The sequence below is a fragment of the Amphiura filiformis genome, chromosome 13 (assembly GCF_039555335.1).
Source record: "Amphiura filiformis chromosome 13, Afil_fr2py, whole genome shotgun sequence".
NCBI lineage: Eukaryota > Metazoa > Echinodermata > Ophiuroidea > Amphilepidida > Amphiuridae > Amphiura > Amphiura filiformis.
The window spans coordinates 22,115,704-22,142,190 of NC_092640.1; the positions used below are offsets into that span (position 1 = coordinate 22,115,704).

The window sequence follows — 26,487 nt, forward strand, 5'->3', positions numbered from 1 at the left end:
TGTAGGTGTAGACTTTATATTAAATGGTTTGCTTCATCCATGTTCAAGGGCAAAAAGTACATACCGTATTTCGTCAAATAAACGCCCCCGGGGGCGTTACATTTTCCCAAAGGGGGCGTTTATTAGAGGTCATTTTTAGCGCGACACTTCCCAATAAAACCATTAGGTAAGCTTAAAAGTCACGCTAAAATGACGAACTATGACCTTTTGACACTGACTTTTGGTTCACTTCCGGGTTATTTTTGCAATTATTGACGCTATTATCAACCATGTGTGCAACTTGGTAAGCTTACTACACAAGATAGCACATGGAATGCAATGGCATTTTTGAAACATCTTGGTTGAAAAAAGTGGTGGGGGTGTTTATTTGAGGGGGGGCGACTATTTGTGAAATACGGTATGAGGTTTTTCCAGTTGAAATCCACACTCCCCCTGTGGAAGATTTTGGAAATATGTTCAATAAAGGGAGTATGAATGTCAAATAGAATTAGCACACAAGGCAACTCCACTTGAAACTCACCCTCCCTCTGTGGAAGCATCAGGTTGAATCTTTCTCAGAGGGTGTATGAAATTCAAATGGAGCTGCCTAATATGCTAATTCAATTTAAAATTCATACTCCCCCTGTGGAAGATATTTCCAAAACCTTCCACAGGGGTAGTGTGGAGTTCAAATGGAATAGCCCATTTTACCATAATTGTGATGTAATCTGTGAAAATCCTTCACATGTGATCAGTCATGTCACATTATCCTATTTGGTTTTATAAAGATAATTATTATTAAAGGCTAAAATGCTTAAAGAGGAAACCTGCCAGAGCAGTTCTTCTGGGGTCAACCAAATCTGCCTGGTTATTAAATTAATCAGTGACAAGGATATTTCTGAATTTGATAGGTCCTAATTGTTGCAATAACATTAAAATATCAATTAGCACCTGTCAAATTCAGAGATAACTCTCTGTCACAGATTCATTTGATAACCATGCAGGTTTAGTTCACCCTAAAGAACTGCTCTATAATTAGTTCACCTCAAGTTCGGTAGAGACGTATGTGCATATTTTTCTTACCGCAGTATTGAATCGTGCGCGTAAAGTTACACGCGCTGAGTGTACACGCACGCGTACAGAGACGATTTGTTGGCACGCTTGCGGCGCAGCCGCGAAAAAGCAATGGCATCACTACCAAACTTGAGGTGAACCAAATTATAGTGGGGGCTTCCTCTTTAACTATTCCTTTTTTTCTTCCTTCTTTGCTCATAACTTTTGATGTTGAGGTTACTAGTACAAAATAAAAATGGTTCTAAAATCAAATAGTAAAAATGTCACCATGTGAGGGGTTTTCACAGATCATATCACATGTACAGCATGTTTTTAATGAGAGATCACATATACAGCATGTTTCTAATGACAGACATCACATATACTGCATGTTTCTGAGAGACATCACATATACAGCATGTTTCTAATGAGAGAGTTTGTTTGATCATTGAGTCTGTAACAATCCTACCCTTCCTAGTAGAAACACACAGTATACTTCCGATTCCAGTAATTTATTAGGATCAAAAAAATATTATCCTGCTTTGCCAAATAAAATACTATTAGCTACCCCCTGTTTGTTCACAAAATATGAGAAAATATCTACGGTCTGGTGCCGTATTCCATGAAGCCGAAGGCAAAATTGCATGTTTTCGACCCATTTTGCCTTAAATGCAAAAACAATAAATTTTGACTTTTATTGGAAGTTAGTACTACCTAAAGAATTAGGATTTACATGTAGCTACATTTCATTTGGCAAAACAGGATAGTATTTTTTTTAATTCTGAAAATTTAGTACTGCATTTTTTCTGGAATCCGGATTTGATCAACACTTATACGAAGCATACCAACAATTCTCACCCATCTATTGAGCTCCCTCTTGACACTTGACCTCTCTGCACATGCAAGCGCTGCGACTCGCGTGTCGGAGATATCGGAGCCACGCTAGAGCTACTCACACGTTGATTTTTCTCGTACATAAATATCGCTATTGTAAATATAATCAGCGAGAACCTGGATACCCGCATAAACAGGAAAAACACATAACTGAAATGTCCGAAGTTAATGTTGCCAAGATCCTCGTGCCGACAACCATGATATACCAGGTACAGCAAGCAGGGTGAGAATTCCACTGCTTAGGAATGATCCAAGTCCCATTGCCATGTAGAACAAGCCCATGATAAGACCTTGCATGGATCGAGGAGCTTGGGAGTATGCAAATTCCAAACCTGAAATGCAAGAATTGAAGAAAGGAGAATTGTTAGATGGCAAGCTGGGGTCAGAGGTCATATCCAATTAATTTAATGGGCTATTCCAGTTGAAATTCATACACCCCCTACAGAAGACATAGCCTTAATCTTCCACACAGGGAGTGTGAATTTTAAAAATGCGGTTGCCTGAATGGGTGACTCCATTTGAAATCTGTGATCCCTGTGTAAAAGATTAAGGTCATGTCTTGCATAGGGGGTGTATGCAGTGGCGGCACCAGGAATTTTTTCGGGGGGGGGGGGGGGGGCATGGGGGGCATGGGAGGCAATGTGAAATTGCTGCAAAAAGTGTAAATTTGTGTGATTTGGGGTTTTAGCCTCTAAAGTGGGGGGGGCAAACTGAGGGCAAGAAAAATATTTGGGAAAATACCCCCCCATAGTGCCGCCACTGGGTGTATGGATTTTAACTGGAAGCGCAATGTAATTTTGGTTCTTAGGTACATGTTGGTCTTCAATGAAAGCTTACAAGCTTGTGAGTTCTACTATATACCATATTTGTTACATTTTAATCACATTCAAAATTTACTTATTCAGAATTATACAAACTAAAAACACACCATATTTTTTGTACGAGCTGGGTCAGTTATAGTAGGAATTCCAATTGAATGAACGCAGCTTTCAACAGCTGCACTCGATCCAAGCGTGACCATATATCGCGTATTTCAAACTACAACTCGAACGCACGACCTTGGATACAATGCTACATTAAGTTCTAGCAACCTCTACTTTACAAACTTCAGCAGTTGACAGTTTGACCTTGGCTTGTCAGCCAGTTTTGCCAAAGGGCATGCACGATGCATGAAATCTTACACCACTGACACACCCACTTTCAAGCTCTGTGATAAATATACAAGCCCACCTGGCGTCACCAATTAAGATTGGACATTGCGGAACTACTTATTGTGTCGTGTTTGTTAAACACGATACTTGTTCAGACGGACACTAACGCTAAGCTACCTCACAGACCGGGCTCCAGCGTAACACGCACAATGCAACGCTGTAATTAGTATTTTCTGGGTTTTGCATCCAACTCAGTAATTTTGCTTTCGATATTATAAAAAATAATAATGTTATTATGAATTTCACAAAACTGACCGGTTCTCGGGATGTAAAGACCCCGGGGGTAAAGACACTTTACGTCAAAAGTTTAGCTAGCTTTCAGAATGATTGTCCCAAGATTTCGGCACTGTACCAAATTTTCAAAGCTTGACAGTTCTAACCCTTGGTAGCAATCTCTTTCAAATAGTTTTGAAACTCAAGAAATGTTCATAGCTAAGTCCACGTTTATTTTACATTATACATGTAGATACCTAACTACCTACTCTCAGACTCAGTCATTCACCTTTACAGAAATAGGACTCGTCTCGAGGCCCTGACCTTTGCAAACTAAAGCTCATTGTATCATCGCTGATGCTTGGCGACGAGAGATAGGTTTTAGACTATAAACATAAAGATATGAGCTTGCTCTTCAATATACGGCTCCAACAATTCATTGGTCGAATACAATCGCCGATCGCTCAACGATGGAGTGTGTCAATCAGTTTAAAGCATGCCGAGCCAATGTTGATGTCACATGTAGAACTAGTGTTGCACTATTTATAGAACTGGAGCTATTTCAAAAACATCTTTGATTTAAACATGGAAGTACTTTCTTGATTTAAAACAACACGAACTACACTTGAGAATTTAACAAAATTATTGTTTTCATGCATCGGAACTGTGATTAAAATCCGTGACTAATAATTATGTGTCCCGATAGAAATCGTGTCATGAGTCTTTTTTACTAAGTATTAAATCGTTTCTGGACTTTCTGTTCCTCTGACATTTTTTCATCTCCTTGCCGCAATTTCTTCCAAATACTAGTAGATTGTCCTGGACAAGAACAGAATACACAATGGTACCGATACACAAGCAGCACATTATTTCTGGCTGATTATTTTATTATTTAACTTTTATTTTTCTGGATGATATTTTAAAAATCAAAATCAAAATATTAAAAACAGAAGATTAGGCAAAAAAAAAAGGTTTGTTTGTCCATAGAGGCTTATGAAACAGTCGGATTTTTTAAACAAACATGTTGTAGTCTCATACAAATTAATCCTCGTTCTTTTCAAATCATAAGACTTATTTTTATGATTATCTTTATGGAATGCTAGGTATGAACAATTACAATTAGGCCACATAAAATTAATTAATATTTTGGATCTCGTCTGGAGGATTTTCATGAATTGATGAAGGAGGGAATTTTTCCCTCCATCTTCTTCAAATCTAAAATTAGCATGGCATTAATATTGTTTGTTAGTGTTTGTTCTAGCTTATTTTTTGAAAAAAAAATCTTAATAATTCCAGAAATTGAGGCGAGATGGGACGAGAATCAAAAAGTTAATTTTATACGGCCTATAAATAGAAGAATAAAAGTTTTTTGTTTATACCTTCTGCTCAATCTCGGGCATAAATAATATAACACTACTCGAAAATCACGATACCAATAAGTAATATACACATACGAATCATGTTATTTCAATGCATCTATCATATTTATAGCCAGATGACTGCTCTTTGCCCAATGACCATCATACATTGACCATTTGATTTATGCTGTGTTTGCTCGAGCAAAATTGCAGAATTTTATTTTGTGTTTTTATTTATTTTGCATTTTAACAAAATTTGGCTGAAAAAATTTCAAAATCGGCTATAAAAACTGCATTTTAATTTTAAACTCCCATGGGACATGAGACAAATCTTTTTTTTTTTTGCCTAATTAAATAATAATAAAAAAAAAACCTGTTGTACTTTTGCTTAAGTGTTAATTTGAAAAAGTCAGAAAATTTTCAAACTGATATGTCAATAAATAATTTCAGATTTTTCAAGCTTTTGGTTCTTTTTTGTTTGGTCATTTAGCCACTTCCAAAAAGAAAAACAAACAAACAACTGTGACATGGCAAGTCTGTCCATCCATAGCCAGGTTTTTTTGTCACCATAGTTTTATAGTACCCCACCGGTAATCAAAATTTACTTGTTCCTCAGTTCTGATAGTGTCCTTTAAAAATTGTTCATCCGTCCATTTCAAAAGTGTTCATCAAGTTTGGTTTGCGTGTGAATCCTCGATACGACATCGAACTCTCGGTATAAAATCCTCAAAATGGTACATTGTATTTATCTATCCAGTGCATCATGGGAAAATGTCGTGTGTAAATGGTAAGTCGCCAACCATTGTTGAAATTGCTTCACAATATTCACAGGTTTCAAGAAATTATTATCTAATATTGTAATGAATATGTTCCAAGTGCAAATACATGATTCACTGACATACAGTGATTTTGATCATTTCTGATCATTTCCAAATCAAGATTCCATTGTCACTCCACAATTTATTTTGCAATTTGCAAGTCAGCCAAAAATTCATTCAAAATCCACAAACAATCCATTTTCTATGACATGGTGTCAATGGTAATGCCATGCTGGAAATGTGGTCCTGTGAGAAATGGAAAAATGAAAACAAAAGAAGTGTTAAAAGAAAGCTTGTTACAAGTTACAATAATTCCAAAAGAATTTAAAAAAACTTAATGATCAGATACTGGAAAATTGCTGTCAGTTTTTAAAACCTAAATCTAGCCAAATTTCCTGACACTGAGGGGCGAACTTTCCCCCCACCTATAAAGAAAAATATTTTTGAAAGGGGGGGGGGCAGGGCAAGGCCTTTTATAATATTCGCTTGGCCAATAGGCAACGTTGTTCAGTAGGCCCTATGCCCGGGGCCCTATGAAGTGTCAGTATCCTCATCCCGGATCCGACATGCATATGGTATCATAATTAATATCTTGTCAACCAGTCATATACGAAAGTTGGAACAATATTTTTAAAAGCATCGTCAAACTCAATTCTCCTTCAGAATGAAAATCAAAGCATTGCATGTAATATTCACTTCAAAAAACTTTAATTGACCTGATATAAGGCCAATTACAATTGATCCTTAGTTTCCTGTTTCCCTCGCGCGTCCAAAATCAAGAATGGAAAAATATTTAATTATTTTATTTTATTTTAGGTATTTTCATCTTTTAATTGACTTTTTAATTACTTTTATTTACTAATCTGTTTTTGATCATCTCAACTTTGATTATGAATATAAAATAAGAACATTATAGGGTCCCCTACTAATGTTAATGTAAAAAATCAATTATATTAAAGGTAAAATAATTAAATCCGTAGTCTTAGTCAAAATGACCAAATGGACTGTTGATAATAGTCACGACCACATTTTCAAAATAAAGAAAGTAATAGATAATTAATAATTAATAGATAATTAATAATTAATAATTAAAAGTCGCCTCGTCCTTTATTTTCAAACTTGAAACAGGAAACTAAGAATTAATTGTGAAGGGCCTAAGCGACGACAATTATTCACGAGTGTAGGCCAGTATGCGGTTCATGTGTAATACTATAGACTCGTGATCATGAAAGTTGAAATATCTTGCGAAGTTCTGCGAACAAAATATCATCCACGACGTCTTTACCGTTACAATCAAAAATTTAAGTACATAAAGAATCATACTCACAGAGAAGTGTCATAATTTGAAGACAAGGTTGATTTTTCTCACATTTTCCGTCCGATTTCTGTAGCTCTGTCGCGAAGAATATTATCCGGGAATATGCTCCACACATGATTGTTGTCAGGTTGTTGTTTACAAATTACAAGTTTTCTGACGCGCATTGATATGACTTTTAACATCGCGCCGTGAATAGGCCCTATTAGTATTAATTGTGCGTTGTTGATCATGTTTCTTTTTACAAAAACAAAGAGGACAATGGCACATCAATAAAAGTATTGTAATATTTGAGATTTATATTTATTATTAATTTTGTTTACTGAGAACTATTTTTGTGCGTAGTTCTTCACTAGTATTGCAGCGATTATAGAGCATAGCGAGATGAGCGTCGACATAGCGGGGTGATCGACCGGTCATCGCGAGCTGTTGACCGATATATGTACAGAGTTACTCGACTAACAGGTGCTATTGCAATAAATTACAGAAAATAGGGGAAAGAGAGGGATGATTTATTACCGACGAATGAAACTGAAACGCCGGTCTTACAGTTTTAAGAAGTAGAGGACTGCAGAACATAATGAACCAATCACGAGTGCGTTGGCATGGTTGAATACACTTCCGCGTTACTCACACACAGTCGCACACGCGTAGTGTACGCCAAAAATTGTCACGCTATTGAAAGCTGCGTTCATTCAATTGGAATTCCCACTATAGTTGGACTTTTTGTTGTTGTTGCAAATGACTCTAAAAATCAGAAAATCTGTATATGACTTACGATGTTTTTTCCTCACTTTGCTCAGGTTTTGGGGAAAATACCCCCCCCCCCCCCATAGTGCCGCCACTGGGTGTATGGATTTTAACTGGAAGCGCAATGTAATTTTGGTTCTTAGGTACATGTTGGTCTTCAATGAAAGCTTACAAGCTTGTGAGTTCTACTATATACCATATTTGTTACATTTTAATCACATTCAAAATTTACTTATTCAGAATTATACAAACTAAAAACACACCATATTTTTTGTACGAGCTGGGTCAGTTATAGTAGGAATTCCAATTGAATGAACGCAGCTTTCAACAGCTGCACTCGATCCAAGCGTGACCGTATATCGCGTATTTACTTTCGAACGCACGACCTTGGATACAATGCTAACCAATCACGAGTGCGTTGGCATGGTTGAATACACTTCCGCGTTACTCACACACGCGTAGTGTACGCCAAAAATTGTCACGCTATTGAAAGCTGCATTCATTCAATTGGAATTCCCACTATAGTTGGACTTTTTGTTGTTGTTGCAAATGACTCTAAAAATCAGAAAATCTGTATATGACTTACGATGTTTTTTCCTCACTTTGCTCAGGTTTTTATTCAGTCAAAAAAAACCACTACTTTTTGTCCCAAACAGCTTATTTTATGTGCATAGAGCAATATCCATCAAGCTCAATTAACAAGGCGTTCGACTATGGTGCGACTGAGAGGTTACGGGGCGAACACCGGCGGTGGTTAGTACGCTCTCGTGTAAAAAAAATTGTGTTAGCTTGAAATTCCCCTAGACAAGGAACTTACTGCTAATTGTCTCGTTGTAATTCCCATCTGAAACTCAGGAGCTGATCCTGGTTGCGGGAATTGTGGAATGTCTAGGGTGTGTGTTTCTTAGCTGCAAGTCCCTGTATTGTTGTTTAATGGTTTATGGAATGATGTGGGGCCGTAATGGTCAGCGACAACCTGTAAAGTGCCTGTGCGTAGCGCACTATAAATCACTGCTCTTTTTTTTAATGTTTCTTGTCCCCTTGCATTCTGTCTGTTTTTTCTTATGTTTCCCCACCAAATTAGTCTACCTTGCTCCTTGTTCAATTTTTTCCTAATCACTGACTCACCTGCAACACTAGTGAACACCTCACTGATACCAATCAACGTGTACTGTGGAATCTGACAAAAAACCCATAGATCTGCTGCAAAATAATTAGTATTTCCCGCTCTCATGTGTATGCAGTACCCATCACTTAGTATCTTCTGACTTCGAAAGACTTCTAGAACACCCGCTGCAACCATAGCCATGGTACTGAAAATCATACCGATAGCAATGCGTCGTAAGTGGGTCAGGTTCCATCCGTATTTATCCATGCGGGGATAGATTATGCGGTCCATGACAGGTACCAGGATTAAGACGACTATGATATCAAAAAGGGTCAACCATGCTGGAGGTATCTGTAATAAATCAAACAATAATAATATTGTCATAAACCGCTCACAGAAGTATCATGCGCCTTCTTGAGCCACTTCCGGTCCTGCCGCACACCGACACTGCCTGGCTAATAATTATTTGGTGCAGCAGAGACACTAAAATGAATACACGGGATCGATACACGTGAATTGCTATGCACGATTTTGATATCAGACGAAAATCTTCGGATACCGGGTTAGAAAATGAATATCTCCCGTAAATGATTTCGTCTCAAGAAACCAGATGTGGTCTCATACACTTGAAAATATGTGTTGAACAGATATGATAGTCGCTAGAATGCGCTTTGAAAATTGGCCGTGCGTTTTGAACTCAAAATCTGACCAAAACAATAATTTTATATTGCGTTGGTCCTGTATGGACTACAGCGTGTAGTACAGCTGCACTCACTACTAGGCAGTATAAAAGTCGATGACCATTGACCTCAATGGGGTATACAAGCTTATTCACGCACAACCAAGATCAATTACCCGGCTATTGTGAGTAGCCTTATGTCCCTCGACTAATTATTCGTCTCAAAGAGCTTCAAAGGTCTGAACCAAATGGCCAATCGTGGCTGTGGATTCAACCTACCATGGCGATTTCTGCCATGAAGATATAGGGTCGATGACACTGTGTGCCGGGACTCAAATCCATGATCTAGAGCTTAAAAGGCGAGCGCGCTAGCGTATAGACCAAAAGAGTACTTCCCCGTCAGGTCTATAACACCAAAGCACTTATACATCTGTGACAATACTCCCCCTCACCGTAAGGTGCATCCCCTCGATCATGATCATGAATGCCTAACCCTTTCGAATGGGTGGATCTGCCTGATATTAAGAAACGCCAGGATCCCACCGCTGTCATCATTTCTGTCACAAACCGCTCACAGAAGTATCCTGCGCTATCTTCTTGAGCTACTTCCGGTCCTGCCGGGACTTGAACCCACAATCTCAGGGTTAAAAGGCGAGCGCGCTAGCGTATAGACCAAAAGAAGACATCCCGTCAGGTCTATAACACCAATGCACTTATACCTCTGTGACAATATAACACAAATTCATAAATATTGATCCCAATTTGACATCAGTTTTGATTTAATTGTTTCAGACATTGGCCTATTTTAGCATTAAACTTGCACACTGCAAAGGGGTCACGCCCCACTATTGCTGGTAAGTCGGGTAATGCACCTAGTCGGGGGATAATTTGGGATTTACCTATAACGGCAAGCGAAGTGAGCTGAAACTTTTTGAGCAGTTGGGGGAATCGAGACCTGTGCCCCCCCTCTTTTTAAAAACCTGTGGACACTACTGAAGCTACCCACTGTTTTATACTGTATAACTTGTTATTTTTGTTGGGTAAATTTTTCGCAATTTGAACTGTTCTGAACATTTTGTGATTTCTTTTATTCATGGTTACAAACAGCTGCATATTGAAGTCTATGGGTTACAAATATTTTCACTGGTTTAAAATTCACGGTTGCCTGTCTAATCACAAAAAGCGTGAAAATTTACTCCTGTGAAAATTTCTCTTTATACAGTATCTAATTCATACCTGGAAATTTTCATCTTTGGGTATATCTGGTATATCTGGAAATACATGTTGATGGGTGTCTGTACTGGATGCATTTGTACAGTCAGGGACAGTGTGGTTGATGGAAGACTTCATAGAGAACCTCATGTGTAATCCTTGGATCAGGAATGTAGTCTGCATCTGGAGGAAAAGAGAACAATGGGCTATTCCATTTAAAATCCATACTACCCCTGTGGAAGATTTTGGAAATATCTTCCACAGGGGGTATATGGGTTTCAAACAGAATAGACAGTTGGGTATCTTACATTTGAAATACTCACTCCAGGTGTGGAAGATATAGGTAAAGTCATAATACAGGAGGAGTATGGGTTTCAAAATGATTAACCCTGACTAATTACATTTGAAAAACATACTCCCTCTGTGGAAGATATTTCCAAAATCTTCCACAGGGGTAGTGTTGATTTTAAATGGAATAGCCCAATATAGATAAACTGAACAGTTTCATCTGAAAAATTGGTTTGGTTATCAGAAAATTATCAGGTATAGTCTATATCTCTACCTTCAGTCACCTGCACTAGCTTTGAAGTTCAGCGTGTGCTACGTTGGCTTAGCGTTGTTACTTGAGTGTACATATGAGCCACTTTGATTGTGTGCATAAAAGCATGTACACGAACTAAGTAACATAGATCATGCTGAACATCAAAGCTAGTGCCGGAGACTCGAGGTAGATATATAGACTATAGACAAATACAGAATATTACACACATCTTTAGCTTTCTCAATAGTGACTTAGTTCACTGCTTCTCCCAAGGGCCAAACGGCTGTCGCCTCATTGCCAGGGTGCGATGGTGGTACAAGCAGTGAATCACATATGTGATCTAGCGTGAAACTACCAACAACTAGTTTTCCGCGGGAGAAGCAGTGAACCAAGTCCGTTTTGAGAAAGCCTCATCCTAGATGGCGAAAGATGTAATATTCTGGATTTTTCTACCTTATAATTTGCTGATAATATAGATAAATATTCATACATGTAGAGGAAATGGCCCTGATATGGGTATTTATTGCACTGTTAAGCAAATCGTTGTCTTGCCATATCAATTCAATACTGGTCCGTGTTTACTTCAAGGCCATATGACACAATCATCAATTTTGGTACAGATGAACTTTGAAAATTCGGAAATTTTTTGTGCTCACAAAATATTATTCTTAAACCCTTGAGAATGTTCCTGCAATCTTATTGGTTCTTACCTGTGTTATATGACACAATATCACACACTATAGCGTGTGTGCATTGATGCGCGCAATACGCATACTCACTATTTGAACCAATTGAGGCGCATATAGCAACAGGACTGATCAATTTTAAGCCCTAGGTATAATTCCTTGTAAACTGTAGGATTTAAGTTGACTGTCGTGCATCTATCGTCTCATATAACTTGACGGGCGACATCATTATTCTTAGCGTAAAACAACTCGGCCGCCTCTTTGTTTTACTTAAAATAATGATGTCGCCCGTGTTATATTAGATGATAGATGCACTCCAGCGGCTAAAAACAATACCTTTATTCTCTAAATCAAAATGTTTTACTACAATTAAAACAATAGAAATATTGTCATATCACAATATTTTAGTGATAGCATCATTCATACAAAATAAATGAATAAATAATAATTTTAAAATACAATTTCCTTGATATAGGTCCCAGTTCAGTTGTACCAAACCAGTCCCAAAATGCATTGCAAATTGAATGACAAATATTTACCTTCTTGGTAAATCCCATAGTTCCTTGTGGTTATATAGACCCAAGATGTTGTCATTTGACATCACACCAATATTCAATGCACAGACAATTTTTGCTGAAATGATAATATTCACACACCCTAACACAACCACAGAGGGTGTGTGAATATTATCATTACCTGAATGGGTGACTCAAATCTGTACTCCCTGTTTAAAGATTAAAGTCTTCCATAGGGGTGTGATGTCAAATGATGACATCTCAGGTCAACTACAAAGAATTATGGGATTTACCAAAACGGTCAAGTGGCTTATTTGAAAATGCGAATCCTTATTCTCAAAGGAAAGGTTGAAGACTGTTGGAAAATTTGAGCCCTGCTTTCCGCTTTTTGAGAAAAACCCACTTCATATTTGGCGCACCTGAATTCTATACACTCACCTGGAAATACACAGCCCAGTATGGAATCAAAGCAATGAAAACTAATATGACTTTCCCCAGAGCTTTCACATCTTCTACCATAGATTCATGGAAGCTGCCTCCAAATCTAGTCTTGGCCATATCCAGAAAGCTTGGGTTAGGGTTGGATCTCAACACTTGATCACTGCAATAACAATCAGATTAATAACAATGTAAGCTACACGTACAGGAATAGCATAGACTAATGAAAGCTGCCTCTAAACCTAGTCTTGGCCATATCTAGAAAGCTTGGGTTAAGGTTGGATCTCAACACTTGATCACTGCAATAACAATCAGATTAAGAACAATGAAAGTTACATGTACAGGAATAGCATAAACAGAGACGAGGGGATCTACAATCTAAGACATGTGTACGATCCACTTTTGAAAACTGCTAGCAAGACTAACATCGTTACCGGAAGTGACATAACTTCCCGCCAGTCATCAACTGTTGGATCATCACAACAACACCAAACTTTGATAAAGTCAATGTGTCCATGTTAAATGTGATGTGATATGCAGCTAATGAGTCAGATGTCAATCAAAATCAAAATTTTAATTTCATTATTTACTGTTTTTACATGAGCCTTTCTCAGAGCTTATTTTGCTGAAAACCCAATTATAATTAGACTTACAGTTCCAAAGATAAGGCCCATTAAAGTGTTGCTCTGAATAATAAAATACAAAGCAAGTCGAATACTATTTATTATTATTTGCGCCGTCATTATAGGTAGCTCCTTCGGGCACAAAGCACTGCTATTCTACGGGGTCCTGTTATAGAGTATATAACTTAAAAATACCGGTTCACACAAAATAATATTTATAGTACATTAAAAATGGAATAATATTTCCAGTACATAATACTGTTATTGACTATATCTCAAAATCAATATTACCCACATCCGACCCATTTTGCTTCATCACGCCACGATTATCCCCCTGGGCTATTCCAGTTGAAATCCACACTACCCCTGTGGAAGATTTTGGAAATATCTTCCAAAGAGGAGAATGTTTTTCAAATGTAATCGGTCAGGGTTATCTATTTTGAAACCCATACTCCCCCTGTATTATGGCTTTACCTATATCTTTCACAACTGGAGTGAGTATTTCAAATGGAAGCTGCCCACCTGTCTGGTCTATTCGAAAATCTTACTCCCTCTGTGGAAAACTTCAGCTAAATGTTCCACAGGGGTAGTGTGGACTTTAAATGGAATAGCACAATATCTTGATCAGGAAATGATGAGCTAGTTTTATTTACAACCACATGACATATATACATATTATTGTATGTAACCAACATGACCAAGCTGTTTATGTTTGGTACTGATATGGAATCAGTTTCAGTGATTGTGAATATCCACAAAGGAACCAGGATGCTTTATTTCCACACAGCTGTTAAATGTGGGTAACCTGACAACAATCTCATCCCCCACTTTACCTCATCAAAATGCTGACTTTGGTATCAGATGAAAGCTCGTATTTTTCTCATAAACATATTGAAATTTGGCGTTCCAAATCGGTATATTTCGAAGAAATCATCAAAAACTGCAATTAGTCTCATATGGTACATGTATACCACATTTGAGACTAATTAGGCAGTTTTTTGATGATCTTTCCGAAAAACACCGAGTTGGAACTTCTAATTTCAATATGTTTATGAGAAAAATAGGGCCTTTCACTTTAAATCAATATATTACATGATCATGATAATTATCATTAATAAAAACACTGTAGACTACCAATATCACGCTGTATAAATGTCAGTAATTCCATTAGGAATTAGTCACATTTTCAAAAAAACATTTACATGTTCTTTTTGCATGAGTGCTTGAAAGGAATGGCATTTTATGTTATACATAAGTTTTTAAGAATTTGATTTTCCAAATATATCAGGTCACCTTCCTTTAATATTGACTGTGACTTTTTTTAGAAGTGGGGTTAATTGACCCCAGGCCAAGATCTGCCCCATGCCAGTCTGACATGAACCTTCACCTGCATACGGGCCGGGGGTATAATGTTTTCAGGAGGGCTTCATTTTCAGATGTCTATCAATTTGTAAGCAAGGGCTTTTTTCTTCCATAAATTCCAAACATGCTTATTTTTTCCGTACCCAAGAAGTACATTTGTACCAAATCTTCCAAGTTTATATACACCTGCCTGCACTAGGATCTCAAACATGACAATCTCTAGGACACAGTTCTTAACCCCAATATGCTTTTACAATCAAAGAATGACCTTTACACACACTATACAAACATAACAATCTCTAGGACACAGTTCCTTAACCCCAATATACTTCTACACTTTACACTCTAGGATCTTAAACATGACAATCTCTAGGACACACTTCTTTAACCCTAGGGTTTAGGAACGACATATGGATGTCAACTTGAGGTCAAAATTTGCACTTTGTATGTTTAAGGGATCAGATAGTAACTTTTCCATAGTATTTTTTGAGGGACATGAGACCACATCATACACATGAAATTGCATTCTGAATACAAGGAATGTCCTGATGATATCAAATAATTCAGATTTTTTGGATTCGCAATTTAATACATTCAATAATTTCATAGCAAATAATTAAAAATTGATATTTTTGACATTTAATAGTCCTCAAAATAAACTTTATAAACCTTTATAAACTTTATGATATGTACTTTATGTAGCTGGAAGGAAAAGCCGCCTCTCATTTGAAAATTTTGCCTAGTTTACCTACCCTTTTCAAGTAACATCTGTGTGATTAAGATACCCTTTTTTCCTGTTTTATGCTGTTTATACTGTAAACAAGATACTTGCGTGATCGAGCCTGGGCATGAAAAAGATCCTTTTTACTTGTTCTTTTGTACGCAGGTGATACAACTAGAAATACAAGTGGCTCCCTCCCAGGTTGGGCTGGTGTCAAAGTACATGAGTTTATACACATTGCATACCTATCCTGTCGGACATACAGTCTCCGCCTCTGTTTCCGTCTCCGACACGCTTCACCAATGATCTTCCTCGTGTTTGTCAGCACACTACCCATAGGTTTTTTGCTAAGATAAAACATCCTGCCAAACACAAACACCAATGTGCTCATGACAAGTGCTATGCCTGTGATTAGGTAGCCGTAGAAAAAATTGAGGTTCTGTTGTATGCAGACGACAGCTCCTATAGCTATGAAAGATCCAACGTTGATGGCCCAGTAGAACCAGTTGAAAAACATACGCATGACTTCTGGTCCCTCATATTTCACCTAATGACAAAAAGCAAAATGCACAAATGACTAGCATAAAACAATCAACTGGTCAATCAATCAAATTCATTTATTTTTAAACAAGGCATTTCTCGAAATGATTTACCATATCAGTATTCTAAATACATGTATGTTACTCATGTTTATTGCCCTATCACGACCCAGTTGCTTTTTGGCGAGGGGGAAGGAAAGAAGGAAGGAAGAAAGAAGAAGAGAAAACTTCTCGGATGCGGTTTTGAACCCCTGACCCTTTGGGTGCCACACCCATGCATGGGCCTAGCTGGCCACGGGGGTCTAGCTTGGCAGGCCAACCTTTCTGTGGCCATATATGACTATTCGCATTATGATGATGCAATCGCATCACATAGGATACCCTTGTGCGCATTTACTTTGTGAATTTAGGTTTTTTGATGTTTGGTTCAGTTAGGGTCAAAAGATTTTGTAGATGCCAGCATTTGCCATCAATGATTCAACTTATGATGCAATTTTGAGAGGAATAGTTACCCAATTTATGACATTAAATGTTTGACAAAAGAAACAAATTTGTTCGATCTTTCGATCGACCATTGATGCTCATTATTTATAAAATTAATTGATCGGCTGTTGTTAATTGTGATAACATATGACTCTTTGTATGTATTGATATTGACCAATATAAATTTAGCATTAATTTTCATTAATTAGTTGTTAGTTCATAAATAACAAGCATGGAAGCAGCATCGACGGTCGATCCAAAGATCAAACAAATTTGGTTCGGATGCCTTACGTCATTGAGGGCCCATACCTAAATACCAGTATGTGCAGCTTTCCCCAGCTTGGGGGAATCCCTCATTCAATGGGAGCTTAAGCATTGTAGCTGTAGTAAGCTGCAGCTTGGCTGGGGAAGGCTGCGCACTGTGGTATAGGCCATAAGGGCAGTGAATTTTCTACCATCAGTTACATTATACACTTAGGGTCTGTTTAGAGGGCTAATCAATGAGCTTAACTCCCTGAGCACTACCTGCCGATCTAACATTACCTCTGATTGGTCAATTACGTGATATCTTCACTTTAATCACCAAACAGAATGGAGCTTTGCAAATAATTCACCCCAATTTTGTTTTGTATGGTGAAAATATTCTAATAATGTTGCTGATTGATCCAATTGATAATGAAAACTTCTTTTTGGCCAATTGGCAGATAGTTCTCATGGGGTTAAGTAGCACATTTTAATTTTGAGTAACCCTTCTGGACAGTACCTACCTGATCAGCCCCAAATGGAGACAGATTGGATCTGATTGCACCTGTTCCAACAGCTATTAAAAACAACGCAGGTAGGATAACTTTACCACAATAATGCTGCCTTGCACAGTCTGGAATATCTGGCTCAAGAGTAACCATTCCCATTGTAGTACCATTTGTACTAGTTGTAGCACCCAATGGACCTATCGGAGCTGCAGTGCTTAATGGACACTTCTGTTTGCCTCCACAGAGAGTCACAAGGAAAGTGTGGTTAAGCTTATCTTTAGAATATTCCCAAGATGCGCACCCAACAAGTATAAGCAGTACAGTCCCGCATATATATATTATAAAACTTATCAAAATTGTCTTAAAACGTCCTAGCATTGTATCAGCGATCCATCCGCCAAGCACAGAGCACATATAGGTAATACCAAGGAATATAAGTAATGTGTTGGCTGCTTCGTAAGACAACCATGTAAACGGATCGCCATTTAGGAACAAAACTAAATTGGCTGTTAGTCCGTAAAATGCGAGTCTTTCAAACATTTCTGTTGTGATGATAGCAGTGCATGCTGCTCTGCGCTTAGGACGTGATAATCCGTACAACGGATCTGTCAGAGTACGGTGGGAGTCAAGGTCGCCTGCTTCTAAGCGCGAGTGACCTCTGTAAGACAGTAGAGGTTTAACTTCATCATCTTTTCCCTGTGCCATTTTGAGGTCACTCCTGTTGTGTGTGCAATCCAAACGATTCTTCCAATGTGGAACTTATGAGCTGATAATATCTACACCCGGATCAACACCTCAAGATTCCAGGCTATTTACTAATTCTTCTCTTGTGCCTTCATAGTTTTAATAGTGGTGATGCTACAATTGCTTTCTGAAATGAGAAGAAAAAAACCAAGGATGGTTACTATTCATTGTGCATTTTTAATCAACACAACTATAATCATCATATTACTTTATAGCAGTCAAATTAAAATGTATACTATTTGGTTACTCTGTCGACTCATAATGATATGCCTTTCATTCAAATCATCAAATATTACAGTTATATTGCTAACTCTAGTACATTGTAAGAGCCTCTGCCACTTACAGGACATGTACATACCTAACCTACAAGCAGTCTGAGGAGTTGAAATTAGAGTCTGTGGTGTTCTATACAGCAAGAAGTGTATCAAAAGTGTATCAAAGTGTATTAAAACTGTATCAAACGGCAATTTGATACAGTTTTGATATACAAAGGGTGTATTGAAAATGTATCAACTGACAAAATAGGGTATCAAAACTGTATCAAATACCACCTAACTGTATCAAAAATGCATCAAAAGTGTATCGAATTTGAACTTAGTTAATTTTGGCCATTGTGGTGTATCAAAAGTGTATCAAATTGGACTTTGCAGTTTTTTAGTGTATGTAAAGTGTATCAAAATGAACTTAGTTCATTTTGGTGCTAGATGTATATCAAAAGTGTATCAAATTGGACTTAGTCAAATTCTGGCTGCATACAGTGTATCAAAAGTGTATCAAATTGGACTTTGCCGTTTTTTAGTGTATGTAAAGTGTATCAAAATGAACCTAGTTCATTTTTGGTGGCTAGAGGTATATCAAAAGTGTATCAAATTGGACTTAGTCAAATTCTGGCTGCCTACAATGTATCAAAAGCGTATTAAATTGGACTTAGTTTATTTTGGGTGGCTAGAGGTATATCAAAAGTGTATCAAATTGGACTTTCATAAACTGACCTTTTGTAGTGTATCAAAACTGTATCAATAACTGATCACATGTCTAGATAATGACTCATCATTTTCAAATTTGCCCATGTGGCATGCATGCAGTTAACACCAGGATTTGCATTTGGAAGTGTACTGTATTTTAAACCAAATTATGGTGTTTTATTTATCATGATGAAGATACAAACATGCTTATAGACTGCACATTAGGTTACAATGTAGTTGTAATCAGGGACTGTGATTAAAGAGGATATTTTATTGACTTTGTTCTGATAAGGTAAGCTTACTGTATATTATATATAGGGCCTCTATAGGGGAAAGTGCATTGAGCTGCTCTGTGATGGGGGAAAGTGCCAGAGGTCAGCATTGGCAGTAGAGGGAAGTGTTGAATTTGAGCTTGATTAGACTAATTTCAAAATTTGACCTTTGACCCCTTCACTTTAAGCTTTGGGGTCATTAATGTTTGCAAATTTATGTTTAGATCATGTAAGGATAATTCTTGTTGAATTTGAGCTTGATTGGACCAATTTTGAAATTTGAAAAACTGTATCAAAAGTGTATAAAAAACTGTATCAAAAGTGTATAAAAACTGTATCAAAAGTGTATAAAAACTGTATCAAAAGTGTATAAAAACTGTATCAAAAGTGTATCAAAAAAACTGTATCAAAAGTGTATTAAAAAACTGTATCAAAAGTGTATAAAAAAACTGTATCAAAAGTGTATCAGAAAACTATATCAAAAGTGTATCAAACGTCATGTATCAAAAATAGGGCGGTCCCGCTGGCCAGCATTAGAATTGGAACGCTGATTTGACATAATAATAATAATAATAATAATAGCGACAAGGCACATATGGTCGCATGTCATGAACTGGTCATCTTTTGTGTAACATTTTGTAAAATGAGAAAAAAATCACCAATTTTGATTCACTTAAACACAACTTTTAATGAAAACATTTTAGTCCATTAAAAGTATATATTTCTGGAAAGCTTATATTACAAGGATGCCGAATCAACAAAGTATAACATCATAATACAGGGTGGGTAAGAAATATACAGGGTGAAACAACAACAAAATTAGCATCTTTCTTGTCATGATGAACCCCATATTTTTCTTTTCTGAAAGCTATGTAGCTCAAAATAAATATGGATTCAGAAAGACATTGCATGGGCCCTTCAAGCAAATTAGGAAGAAAGAGTTTGCTATCCTTATGTTAAACATACAGGGTGGTCAAAAAATTGTAAAATAATTTTACAATTTTAATGACATTATCAATCAAAACTTTTAACTCCATTTCTGGCACTAAAACTAATAGCATAATTGAATTCCTCATCAAATTTCCTTAAAAATATGTGTACTTTTGAATAAGCAGGGTGACTCTGGCAAGAGATAAGCCACTTGGAAATGTCGGAGCCTTACATGCACACTTTGTACAGTAACATATAGGGAAAACTGTCTTAATTAGCATTTAATTAGGCAATTTATTAGTTACATCTTTTGTTACATTTGATCTACTATGAGGTAGATCTACAATCCAGGATGATATATGTGCAATTTGTGGTCCATGCTACTTGTACTTTTTAAGATACAAAGGTTTAAAGTTGGCCATATTTTCACAATTTTGTGTACAATCCTATGGGTCGCCCGCCCCGGCCCCCGCCCCGGATCCTCCATTGACACATCTTACATATTGAAGTATAAATCTCAAAGTATATGTCCAATTGACTTTGGGTTTTTTGTATTTGACAAAGAACATAATTATCTACAAAATGACACCAAACTTTCTACAATAGGTATTATACTTTTGGAATAAACCAAACTTGAGGTGTGAAGAAAGCGTTTTCATGTTACGGATCCTCCATTTTTGGGTGACCTATTTGTGACATGCGACCATATCCACTCAAGGCACTAAAACAAAATCAAAAAGTAACAATAGACAAAGAAAACTGGAAGTAAATTAAGAAATATAACTTAAGAATTACAGAATGTCTCTGACATAAGATGAGTTTTTAACAACTTTTTAAACACAGAACTTTAGCAGTTCTAATATAAATAGGCAGTTCATTCCATAGACGTGGAGCTGTGATTGCAAATGATCTGTCACCCCATGTGCGGTTGGATTTTCTTTCACTTTTGTATATTTGATACACTTTTGATATAATTATGTATAAAATGTGTATGAAATGAAAGGATAAGAATTTCAACGCTAATTTGATACAGTTTAAATTGGAACGCTGATTTGATACAGTGGCATATATTTGATACACTTTTGATATAATTATATATCAAATATGTATGAAATGAAAGGATAAGAATTTCAACGCTAATTTGATACAGTTTAAATTGGAACCCTGATTTGATACATATTCCATACACTTTTGATATAATTATGTATGAAATGTGTATGAAATGAAAGGATAAAATTTCAATGCTAATTTGATACAGTTTAAATTGGAACCCTGATTTGATACAGTTACATATATTTCATACACTTTTGATATAATTATGTATGAAATATGTATGAAATGAAAGGATAAAAATTTCAATGCTAATTTGATACAGTTTAAATTGGAACACTGATTTGATACAGTAACATATTCGATACACTTTTGATATAAATTATTTATGAAATGTGTATGAAATGAAAGGATAAAAATTTCAATGCTAATTTGATACAGTTTAAATTGGAACCCTGATTTGATACAGTTACATATTTGATACACTTTTGATATAATTATGTATCAAATATGTATGAAATGAAATGATACATTTCATTTGATACTTTTTTGATACATTATCTTGGCATTTGATACACTTTTGATATGTATAAAATGTGTACCGTATGCAATGTTAATTTGATACAGTTTTGATACATAAAAGTGTATGAAATGAGGGTTCCAATTCAAATACTTTTTATTTCATACATTTTTCATACGTATCAAAAGTATATCAAATTTCAGCCAGGGCTTTGTGCCTTGCTGTCGGCGCTATGCTGTCTCTGCTCAAGCTTCAGACCGGGCTTCGTGATTCGCTGTTCGGGCATCACAATCCCAGGAATTGCCAACATGTTTACATCTGATTGGTCAATGATTGCGGCACTGTGATCAGAGCCCACATGGAAGGAATCACTCATCAACCAACCAACCGCTCAAGATATCATCTCATACATGTATCATATCGTTATGACTTGCAGATGGCGAATCCGGATTCGCTTTTGGTAAATTCATGTTACGCATGCATTATTTTTAATTAGAGAACAAGGATCAATGCTATACCTATAGAGGGCAGCATATTGATTTTTTAACGGTGACCGGCGTTGACCGTACTGCGATGCACCGTCAGCTAACCCTGTATGCCGCCCTCATTTGATTACTTATTATGCTGTTATTATCTGATCTCCATTAAAAAATGATATGCTGCCCTCTATTAGGTACAGCATTGATCCCTTGTTCTCTGATTCAAATGTAATGAATGCGTAAAATGAATTTACCAAAAGCCGAATCCGGATTCGGCCGTCTACCGAATTCATAACGATATTATACCAGGGTACTCAAGGCATATATGTGACATGATCAAGAGCGTGAGTCACATGTCGAGGCAACCCTGGTCGAAAATAAGTTTTATATGTTTTTAATATGTTTCTATTCTAAAGAGGACATATTTAGAGCTTTTAGAAACTTGAAAATCCCATGTTGGTACAACTTTCTTTGCAGGTGCCACGCTTTTTGCAATAGTACGGAAGTCATGGCCCTATGGTGAGGAAGGAACAATTAGGGCCATGATGTATCGGGCTACTGGCACTGCTGAAAACCTTTAACAAGAGTGTACTTCCTTTACTTGATTGCTTGTAATAAGATATGTTACATAAATACACTCGTTTCCGATCGTTGATGCAATCTGCTGTTGCCGAGTCACTGAACTAGATGCGTAAGGTCGTGTGTCATGAATTGGGGCATAGGAAAAGGTGGCGGTGTTACATTTTTTTCATTTTTTTCTGGATGTTCTTTACAGATCTCAAGAATGGAGAAGGGGAACTAGTTTTGGTCTCATTTTGTTGCCAATTTATCTAGCTAACATTTTGAAAAGTAACAACTTCACACTACATTTCCTTCTTGAGATATTGCAACTCAAACGACGTAATGTCAGGGGTGGTGGTGAATACGGTAGAGGTGAATACGGTTGAGGCATGTGTTAAGGGGGTACTACACCCCTGCCCAATTTTGTGCCTATTTTTGCATTTTTCTCAAAAATTATAGCATATTGGTGACAAGTAAGATATGTATATTATAGGGGCACGGACTACAACTACTGCACTGGAAATTTTATTTCAGCAAAGACAACAGTTGTGGAGTTACAGTCAAAAATGAGGGAAAACCAATATTTGATCATGGAAGTTTTGATCAACAAATCAATAACTACTTGCCTTGAGTTGCTGAATTTTCAGTACAATAGTTGTAGTCTATGCCCCTATAATATAGTACATATCTTACCTGTTACCAATGCGCTATAATTTTGAGAAAAATGCAAAAAATAGGCACAAAATTGGCCAGGGGTGTAGTACCCCCTATAGGAATATTGATTTTTAGTGATTCACAAATTTATTTTTTACTGTAAAAAAAAAGTGTAACTTCGTAACCAAGCAAGCAGGGTTGGCGCGATTTAAATCACGACATAAATCAAATGATTTTTATAAAAAAAATCACTGATTTAAATCAACTTTTTCAGTTTGTACCAATTTAAGTTAATTTCTATTTTCAATTGACTGTTTTACTTCATTTGTAATGCTTCTACACCTTTTGGATACAATTAAATACCTCTATGATGTCATTTTATCTATTGCTAAAAATATATAGCACAAACATCATCACACTCGTACCTAGGTGTTGAGATATCTGAAGACCTTAATTGGAATAATCATATCAACAAGATTACCACTTTTAAAGTCTAGTAGGGTTCTCGGTTTCATCAAAAGGAACCTGAGATCTTGTCCAAGCAATTTAAGATCCAAAGCTTTCCAGACACTGGTCCGTCCTCATTTAGAATACTGCTCAACAGTGTGGTATCCTTATACCAAAGAGTTGATTGATAAAATTGAAACCATCCAGAGAAGAGGAGCAAGATTCGTATTCAGTGATTACAGATGTACCAGCAGCGTTACAACCATGCTGGAGAAACTAGACTGGAAACCACTCCACCTACGGAGGAAAGTCGCATGTGTCTCTATGTTCCACAAGATAGTCAACAATCAGGTCCAAACGCGCAAATCCTCACGCCTTAGCCACAATCAATCGTACAGCAGACTAACAGGAAGAACTGATCAATACATGAACTCCTACTTCCCACTTTCAACCAAGAGTTGGAACAACCTGCCGCAACAACTAGTGGACATTAAGCTAACAACACAATTCAAGACAGCAGTGGCTGAGAACATCTACAGCCAGGAAGAAAGCACCCAACGAGAATAAGAAACCAAAGCACCCTCATCATCCTCTCGCCTGACCCCGAAGGGGGTGTTGAGTACCTATCAGATTCAGATTCAGATATGTGTATTTTTTTTTTCTCTGCCCCCATCCTCGGTCTACGCCAAGCTGGCCCAACTAGTTGGTATGCCAGGTGAATTTAAATTTGCCATCAAACTGCATCATTTTACATGTATATCAAATTAAAGCCCTTGAGTAAAGAAAGCCAAAACTGAAAACCTTTTTGTCATAGCACTTTCCGTGGCAAAGTTACATCTTTTCAAAGATCGACTTTCATCAAAAAGATTCTGCTAGCAAAATTCCCCAAAACAGCATAACGGGGGTGTTTCTAGATCTTAGTCTCATGATGATACATGTAGCAACTGCTATCAAAATCCCTCTAAAATTCCATGTGTGAGTGTCTCATCACCATAAAAAATCATATATTTGGGTCAAGTGAAGTATAGAAAACATATATTTATGTAGGTTTCCTTGACCGACCTGTTCTTGAAAAAAATTGAAATTTCTATATAGATGTAAATTTTAGACTCGCTTGCCAGTCCTATATACGCCGTACCTATGTATATTGAGGACTGGCTTACACCATGATTTTGGATGTCAATGGGAAATACACTTAACGATTTTGCGCCGGTTAGAAACTTGAAAAAAATCTTTAAAATTTCATCAATGTATATAAAAGTGGTACCAACCGTATTGTGCTTGCTAATTTAAGACTCGGTTGAAACAAAATTAAGGATCGAAAGCATTTTAGTGTCCAAAAAGGCAAAATTATCGTCAAAGTTCTGTCGAAATCGGCACCCTTGCGAAGGGTTCAGAACTCGAATCGCGAACGAAAATATCCGATCTTTGCGATCAAAAACACAAAATTACAACTTTAAACATACTATTGGCAAAAGACATTATTACCAAACAATATAGAATAGAAAATTTGACATCATTTTCTCAAAATATTAAAAAAATTTGCTCACTAGACATCGAAAAAAGTACGCAATCCAATTCCCGTTCAAACGCGTGGGAAACTGAAAGTGCATAATCGTGACTAGTAAATTTTGTGTTTGGTCCCTGGTCTAGGTGAATTTCGCTGACTAGCAAATGTGTTAACTAAGGTTTGTCTGGCATACCTACATTGTTCAATTTTTTATTGTATGTAACGCATTTGGCCCCCAATTCATGGCGCACGACCGTAAGTGTTATTTGTTCAACCTTGTAAACTACACGGATGTACGCTCTCGACAAAAGTTGTTACAGCAATTTTACAGTTGTGAAGTTTTTTAAGCTTACTTCATATTGTACTACATATCATTGAACTCGACAACAATGCATATTGAATGCACGACTGCATAATTCTGCATTGACTTATTTTTCAATCCATGAATCTGTAACACTAACAGTATGGACAAATCATACCATGCACTTAATACGCCAACGTTTAATATAAATCGTTGGGCAGGTGTATACCCGGGTGTATACAAATTCAATTTCTACTTACCAACTTAAATCATCAGCATTTTTAAGAGCAAAACTTTGTACCATTTCACAATCACAGAATCCGGAAATGTTCTGCGTGTAGGCGAGTCATATGATCACTATTGTTTATGTCCATAAGGGCGCACACCACTAAAATAAGAAACTCCCTTGAAAACGGAATGCGTGAAATAAGCTGAAATACATGAAAGGGAGTTATGGTTAATCTGATTATACATCACTTCGACGGCGAATACTTTGCCTTGTCTGCTATTTGGAGAATAAAGGTATTATTTTTAGCCGCTGGTGTGTATCTATCGTCTCATATAACACGGGCGACATCATTATTCTAAGTAAAACAATTTTCATTCTTACTTCAATTCAAATAAAAATATCATAAGTAGGCCTATTACAATTTTTAATCAAATTAAATCCTACATTTTGCAAAGAAATAGGCCTACCGCCACACCACTCTTCGCCATACATACATTCTCCCAGCCACATTTCCCTAACATAATATGAAATTTAAAAAAAGAAGGAAATTTAATTAGGCAGAGGCAGGGCTCGAA

The 26,487-nt window shown here is 36.8% G+C and overlaps 1 protein-coding gene and 1 long non-coding RNA gene across 2 annotated transcripts; both read right to left on the bottom strand.

Moving 5' to 3' along the window:
• Positions 1-410: 410 nt before the first annotated feature.
• On the bottom strand, positions 411-26,036 carry LOC140168118 (solute carrier family 15 member 4-like). Its single transcript, XM_072191425.1, is given in 8 exon segments — positions 411-2,115; positions 2,117-2,258; positions 8,720-9,050; positions 10,615-10,773; positions 12,771-12,933; positions 15,722-16,023; positions 17,266-18,121; positions 25,944-26,036. Coding segments are annotated over 7 exon segments (2,016 nt in total). The 5' UTR covers positions 17,956-18,121; positions 25,944-26,036; the 3' UTR covers positions 411-1,886.
• On the bottom strand, positions 4,214-7,066 carry LOC140168119 (uncharacterized). Its single transcript, XR_011861150.1, has 2 exons — positions 6,854-7,066; positions 4,214-5,772 (listed from the first exon to the last, which is right to left on the bottom strand). It is a non-coding gene; the product is annotated as an uncharacterized lncRNA (long non-coding RNA).
• Positions 26,037-26,487: the final 451 nt, after the last annotated feature.